Below are 8,078 nucleotides of genomic sequence, written 5' to 3'. Positions count from 1 at the left end.
TTTTGCAACCAAGACAGCCTCTGGGATGAGAGATTAAATTCAACAGCCTGCAGCAGGACCTGCAACCAGTAACAACATTCATATAAGGACGGGTTGACTAGATACAAAAATAAAATAAAGTTAAACAGAATTGGAGGGAGACAGGACTGAAAGGAAAGATCCGACTCTCAAATCTCCAAAAATTCGCCTGTCTCCAAGCAGCTCCTTGGAATCTGTTTGGACTTATCAAATGCAATAAAGATGGGAAGTGTTAGAGGCAAGAAAGTGAATAAAACCAAAGCGGAGAAGGAGGGAGAACAGAAAGGAAAGAGAGCGGGAGAAAATGTACCTGATACATCGAAATAAAAACAGAGAAAGAGAGAAACAAAATCGGGAACAGAGGGGAAAACCCCCGAAATAGACAGATAAAGGAAAGTTAGAAAAGAGCGCGAGAAAATGAGATAAAGATGAAGCGCAGAGCAAAGAATTAGGGAAGAAGAGAAAGACTTCTTAGTGCTTTCTTTAATTCGGATTTATAACAGCGACCTGTACAATGAAAGTTGAAATGAAATGTAGGCGCTTTAGTTGGAATGAGTCCAAAGATCTCCCCGATAAAATCGGAATTCAGACGTCCCCTCCTTTCTTCTGCAGGATTTTTCTATCACCACAACCGCAGCTAAAATATTTTATTCTCAAGAAATCCGCTCTTTATTGCTTTTCTCTCTTAGAAATCAAATACAAAGAGAACGGTAACCTGAAATCAAAACCTGTAAAAGCAAAATAATAATAATAAAGGATTATTTTTAGAACACTGAAATGTTTTAAAGAAATTAGATTTTTTGTTGTTGTTGTTGTTGTTGTTGTTACACGTCTGTGCCCTAAACTAGAAATATCAAAAAATAAATTAGTCACGCAAGACAACAGGTTTTTTTTTAATGCGCTTTTTATACAACGTAACTGTGTAGCTTTTAAATTTAATCATAAATAAATAAAACGGGGGGGGGGGAGGGGGAGTTGCGGAATTTACAGATTTCCCGAAAAAAATGATAAGGACCCGTGAAAATTTTCAAAAGAAACAAATGCATAATTTACACCTTAAAAACTAGATAAACCAAAATGCAAAGCGGAAGTTTAAAACATTTACAGAGTAATTAGACACATTGATTGAAGAAACGTCGTCAAATCTTTTAGAATTTAGACGGAAATCTGCGCTGCAAATCATCTACGATATGAACCAAACACCGGCTCTACTAAATTATATTTTTTCAAGCAAAGAATGTACTAAAAAATATTCTTCAGATCCACGTATTACCCTAGCAATGCAGAGCTAATAGAAAATGTTTTATAAACGTTAAAAATTGTGCATTCAAACAGCACTTGAAAAGTGCAGACAATTCCAATCCCCAGAAAAATAGCGACGTTGTGCAAAAAAAACAAAATAATAATAATGATAAAGATATATATTAATCTTTTAATTAAAATACTATGAATAAAGTAAAATTTGCACCGAGACGGGAACTATTTGAAGTGTTAGAAATGTTGGGTTTTTTTTGCATTTATTCAAACGAGTAAAGTCATCAGGAGCCCGCAGAGCTTCAGGGCTTGGGAAATATTTGACCTTCATCCTCTGAAATACAGATATTTCGCTCCGAGTTGCATCGTCAAGAGAAGCAGGGTCCTAGTTCTCCCTTAATGAGCCCTGGAGATTAATCGTATGTGAGGTGCCCACTGCTCTTTCCTTGTAACCTCCTTCACACGGCTTCTTCCCCCTGAAATTTATGGAAACTTAAGTGTAAAATCAATAACTTTTCTGGCTCTCGGATTTCCTGCATCCCACGTCCAAAAGTCACCCGAGAACAGGAATATTTCACTGTCTCTGCTCTGGGCTGGCCAGAAATGAGGGAGTAATTACTTAATTAAGGAGCTGTCGATAGGGGGAGGGGGAGGGGGAGCCATGGAGTTGGCTGGAGGTGGGGGGAATCGGCCAATGAGAAATTTGGACCAAGGGGCAGGTGGAGGAGAGGAAACATTAGAGGAGAAAAAAAAAGGCTGGGTATCAGTGTGGAAAAGGAGAGGAGACCGGCAGGAGGGGGATCAGGGGGAGACGGAGACCGGCAGGAGGGGGACCGGGGGGAGACCGAGAGATCAAGGAGCAGCCAACAGGATCCCATCAAAGCCCACCACAGGTACCAGGTGTGCCAAGGTTTTCAGCTTGCATTGGGCCCCCCCCCCCTCTCCCGGTCCCCTGCTGTGGAGTGGCAACCAAATCCGCGGGGCCATTACGGGACCCCAGTTCCAAGCCAAGCGGATCCAGGGAGGCTCCCCGGAGCGGTCCATGCAGAAATCAATGGAGAAATCGAAAAACTTCCGAATCGATGCTCTTCTGGCTGAAGAGCCCCCCCGGCCCATGCCCAGCATCTCCCCTCAAGGGCTGAGCCCCCCGAGTTCAGCGGGGAGCCCCGGCTCCTGCCTGGGCACCGACACCCCTTCATCTCGGGCACAGCTTTCTACAGGACTCATCCCTAAGCCTGGCTTACTGACTCTTCAACCCCCGGGACTGACAGCACTGAGCCAGGGGGGGCTGCCAGCCTTGTACTCGGGCCCGGTCTACCCCATCCCGGCCCTGGCAGCCCAGCACCCTGCTTTCACCTACCCCGGCTTCCCCCAGCTGCCCCAGCCCAGCCCGGAGCACCTGAAGGCGGCTGCGGTGGCCGCATCCTTCCCCCTGGAGCACTGGATCCGAGCGGGAATCGTGATCCCCAGACTGCCCGACTTCCACGGTAAGTACGGAGAGCGGGGCTGGGGGGTGGCCCAGGAAAGATGAAGACAGTCCGCAGCGAGAAAACCCACGCTTTCCATCAAGGTCCCGAAAAGCAGCAGGTGAGAGAGGGTGAGGCAGGGGAGCTCAGCTACAAATGCACCTTCCTCTCTCTCTCTCTCTCTGTCATATCCCTCTCCCAAAGCCAAGACCTGCTTCCCTCACTCAGGTCACACCTAGAAAGGTTAACTGTGTAATGTGAAGCAGGAGTGACTGCTGGAGGAAGGGCACTTTCAAGAACGGAGCAGGGGCTGGGGGCTGACATTCAGCCTTACCTGCTGGGGATGAGAACTCCACTTTTCAATAGGTGTCTGTCCTGATCTGCTGTCTCAGGCTTAACCTCCTGCATATCGTGACATTCTTATTCCAGGGTATGTCGGAGATGAGCTCAGTCTCTCAGGTGCTTATTCAGCACTTGCATTCTTCCAAAGAGACCCCCCACCCCTCACCCTTTTCTGAACTTCACTGAGGTGTAATAGGCACAGGAAACATATCAAGATGGTCTGGGAAATTCGTTTTAATCAGGATCATTTCTCGGCCTCTGATTATATCTGTTGGTATCTGAGGAACTTCTCTTCCCCCCCCCACCCCCCCAGACCCAATTTACCCATAAGCAGCATAAGGCATCACCTTTTCAAAGAGCTGAATACCTGAGCTAAACAGGAGTTTGATTCCACTTTTAGGATTATGTCTTGAATCTGGTTGGAAGAGCCTTTTGGGGTGTGAGGTCTACAGAGCTTCTAGGAAATTAGAAGCAACTCCCCAAAATGTGCTAGGCTTGTCTCAAGTGAAATGACTTACTTTTTGCCTCCATGTTCTGCCTTATTTTATCACAGTGGTGAAATTTTTTTAAAGAATAAAGACTTTTTTTTCTAAATAAATAAGATAATTCAATGGAATGTACAAAATCAGAATAACCATAAAATAACATATTTTGAAAAGCATATAGTAATTAAAACAAGCCCATATTCACTTATGGGGTGAGGGGCTAGTGTCTAAGACCTGGGACACAAAATTTATAAGGGTCCATCAAGCCCAAATCCTGTCTCCGACAGTGGCCAATCCAGGCCTCAAGAACCCGGCAAAAACCCAAAAACAAAACAAAAATTTAAATGAATAATGTTCAATGGACTTTTCCCTCAGGAATCTGTCCAAACCCCCTTTAAATTCCGTAAGGCCAGCTGCTGTCACTACATTCTCCGGCAACGAGTTCCAGAGTCCAACTACGCGCTGAGTAAAGAAAAGCTTTCTCCTGTTTGTTTTAACTCTACCATATTCTAGCTTCATCTTATGTCCCCTGGTTCTATTATCCCTTGAACTGGATATTTCGGGTCTCAGTTCTTGACGGGTGGCAACTGGAGGGCACAGTTTCCAGTTATGAGTCTAAGCATTCGTCTCATCTTGAGTCAGCAGTGACCTCCACACATTTAGGGGTCCTTTTGCTACGGCTCAGGCATCCTACGGTAATTTCAGGATTGGTGCAGCTACCCCCAAAAAAATAAAATTCATTTTTGAACCCTGGGGGAGTGTTTGAGGTAGAGAGTGGGCACAGCTGTGTTAATCAGTTAACGCCTGGGTATTGCCATGTTCTTTCCGTGTCCTTTCCAGGAATGTTCGTTTTGATCTTTTTTGTGTGGCTGGTTTTACGTCATTGGAACAAAGTCGTACTACTACTGCTACTATAAATCATTTCTATAGCGCTACCAGTCGTATGCAACGCTTCACAATTGAACATGAAGAAAAGACAGTCCCTGCTCAAAAGAGCTTACAATCTAAATCAGGACAGACAGACAGGACCAATAAGGGATAAGGGTAGGACAGACAGAAGGACACATAGGGAAAGGCTCCATCTCTACCTGTTTTCAAATCTATGCTGAAAATAATAATAAAGGTTACGAGCAAGTGACAAGTGCCGGGGGTCGCATAACTAGTCGTACAGGGCAGACGTCTTTGAAAGAGTGTCCCCTGGACATACCCACTCTTTTCCCAATGGCACGTGCACAGGTTTGTCCCATGCGGAAGGAATAGGCACTTGGACCCTTTTACGAAGCTGCGGCAAAAGGGGGCCTGCATGTGTTTTTGAAGTGCGCTGAGGCCCCAGGTCTTTGTATTTTTCAGGAAATGGCCATGCGGCAAGTAAAGCACTTGCCGTGTGGCCATTTTAGGGGGACAGCGTTTACTGGCCCCCTTTGAGGTGGTGGTAAGGGGCTCCCGTGCTAACCTGGTGGTAACTCAGCAGCGCAGGGCAACTGCCAATTATCACCAGATATGATGAGCAGTGGGGGGCGGAAAGTACCGGCAGGCTGCTGCGGTAGCCCAGCGGTACTTCCCTTCTAGCCACTTTGTAAAAGGACCCCTATTAACGGCAAAGAAACCAAACCACAAATGTTTCTGCTTTTTATATTAAATTTCTAGTTTTAACAATATGTAAGGAGTGGGATACGTTATTGTCTAGAAAACGCTGAGTAGCGTACAACTCTTTCAAAAAGTACAAAGACCAGGGGCCACTCAATGAAATCACATAGAAATACTGTTAAAACAAATAGGAGAAAATATTTTTCCACTCAAAGAATAGTTAAGCTCTGGAATTCTCTGCCGGAGGATGTGGTAACAGTGGTTATTGTAGCGAGGTTTAAAAAAAGGTTTGGACAGGTTACTGGAGCAAAAGTCCATAGTCTGTTATTGAGATGGACATGGGGGAAGCCACTGCTTGCCTTGGAATTGGTAGCATTTAGCGTTGCTGCTACTTGGGTTTCTGCCAGGTACTTGTGACCTGGTTTGGCCACTGTTGGAAGTAGGATACTGGGTTAGATGGACCATTGGTCAGACCCAGTGTAGCTATGCTTGTATGATGTTTTCGTGTGTGTTGTGTTCATGAGTTGATATTTTCCATGTCTTTGCAAATGCGGACATGTGGGACCGATACAGAGAAGGGGGTTCCTGGACTAGGAGAGGGGCAAAATGAATGTTTAAGCCTGAGCAGAAGGTGGGTCGCCCTCTACCCACCCCCCCTGTGAATTACAGCAGCTGCTCTGTGAGCAGTTACCTACCCGCCCCCAACCAGAGGTTTCAAATTAACATTAAATTTGCTTATTTCCGATCTGAGGAAGAAGGGCAACCTTCGAAAGCTAATCAAGAAATGTATTAAGTTATGTCCAATAAAAAAGGTATCATCTTATTTTCTTTTCCATGTTTTATTTTGTTTGATTTCTATTGATAACCTTAAGAGTGGACTAACACGGCTACCACACCTCTCTATTTAACATGTAGAACCCCAAAGAGTAGCAACATTCCATGTAGAATCCCAAAGAGTAGCAACATTCCAAGTAGAATCTCAAAGACTAGCAAGATTCCATGTAGAATCCTAAAGAGTAGCAAGATTCCATGTAGAAGAAGGGCAACCTTCGAAAGCTAATCAAGAAATGTATTAAGTTATGTCCAATAAAAAAAGGTATCATCTTATTTTCTTTTCCATGTTTTATTTTGTTTGATTTCCATTGATAAATTAACATTACAAGCACTTAACAGAATTACACAGAAGAATGTTCCTCAAAGTGTTATGGAAAAAAAAATCATGGACCAGGAAAGACTGCAGATCTGCATGGGTTAACGTACTCCCCCTCCCCTGTCCCTGGAGCAGGAGGGAGGGCTGTGTGCAGCAGTAATGCATATTTTCTTGTAAGTAGCTCTGAGCTGGTTTTTGAGAGGGCTGGCATGAAATCTAAGAAAAATACACTTACATAAATAAATGACTTGTTCTACAGTAGTAAAAGTTATGCCAGAAAGTTTCAAGTTCCCTGACTCCATAAGCTTACATTCTTACTGCAAAGTTAGATGCCTCTCGGGGTCTTTTTGTGTTCCCTCTGGACAGTGGATCCGCAAGGATTAGTGCTTTTCACATCCTGTGACAATAGTGAACTTCGCTTAAGCCAGGGTATGTTAAATTTGGCCTCAGTCTCTCACATTTCCTTATGGGGATGCGATTGATTTCTGTGTATAGGGCAAGTGAACCTACCTGTGCCTGGGTGGAGGGTGGATCTGGGGAGGAACTGTCTCAGAATAAGGTTCAGCTGTTTCCTGGTGAGAAGGGACATGCCCCCTCCTGCTCCCCCTTGGAAAGGGAAGTTGTTCTTGTGCTAATAGCTTGTAAAAACTCTGCCTGTGAGCTGCAGACAGCACAGATTTCACGGCCCATTAGACAAAGTGAAGAGCTCCAGGCCCTGAGGGCATCTTCTAATCTCATTAGACACAATAGTCCAACAAGTGTGGGTGTGTGTGAGAATGTGTGTGTGGGAGAAGAGGGACAGAAATAAAAGTGAGACCTAGGGAAGTGCTGATAACATGGGCAGGCAGCACGCACTCTCGCCCCCCCTCCCTCATCATTATCCCGTCGCCCCACAGACGATACATGAGATAGGTTTTATCTTTGGGAAAATTTGGCCACAGCTTTATTGCAAACACATTAACAACAACACCTCTAGGAAGCACCCGAGCCTTAGGTATGATGCTGTAGATGCTCCGGCCCTCCGCCATGCTCTCCAGCTAGAGGGCCCATGTCCCCCTTCAGCATTGCGGCCAGCCATGTCTCCGCCTCCAGCGTGGCCGCACCTTCATCGGATTTTGGCACGTTGCTCCAGACCAGTGTTCCACCTGCCATGTAAACCAGCGAGGTGAATAGTCTGCCAGCGGTGAGTGCCCCAGTCTCTTGCTAGAAGGTCCGATCTTCCTTCTGTCCGTTGTTCATGCACCTCCCAGTATTCCCAGGCTCGGGTGCCTCCGCTGCTGTGACAGCATTCATAATTGGCAAAGCCATGCATAACAGGTAGCAGAGGTAAGTCTATTAAGGCATATCATTGACAAATCATCTTCACAATAGACACTCAAACTTAACATGGTAAACTTGCCAACAATCCATATCCTATTGCTATAACATAACAAACTAACCGTTCCCACCCCGCATTGTTTAGTACCCCCTAACTGGTCGGGACAGTCATAATGGGTAACATGGGTACATGTATTAATGCATATAAGTGACAAATCATGTATTAATGCATATAAGTGACAAATCATATTCACAATAAAACCCAAACCTAACCTGGTACAACTCGCTAACAATCGGTACCCTATTGGTATTACATAACACACTACTATTCTCACCTCACATTGCTTATTCTAACATAACAGTAAAATTCTCCTAGTGGCCCCCCTCTGCCCGTCTTGACTACAAAACATGCTTGGGGAGGGTGTGGAGGGAAACTCATGTACCGCCCGCTTCAAAAAG

At 45.0% G+C, this 8,078-nt stretch overlaps 1 protein-coding gene across 1 annotated transcript in view; it reads left to right on the top strand.

The window, feature by feature from the left end:
• Nucleotides 1–2,314: 2,314 nt before the first annotated feature.
• The window catches only part of LOC115459633 (motor neuron and pancreas homeobox protein 1-like), a 54,657-nt gene continuing 48,893 nt past the window's right edge, over nt 2,315–8,078 (top strand). The window contains exon 1 of the mRNA XM_030189438.1: nt 2,315–2,759. Within this exon, the coding sequence (XP_030045298.1) occupies nt 2,315–2,759 (445 nt within the window). The remainder of the gene's footprint in view (nt 2,760–8,078) is intronic.

Source organism: Microcaecilia unicolor, unplaced genomic scaffold (assembly GCF_901765095.1).
Source record: "Microcaecilia unicolor unplaced genomic scaffold, aMicUni1.1, whole genome shotgun sequence".
Lineage (NCBI taxonomy): Eukaryota > Metazoa > Chordata > Amphibia > Gymnophiona > Siphonopidae > Microcaecilia > Microcaecilia unicolor.
This window is presented reverse-complemented; position numbering and strand designations above follow the sequence as displayed.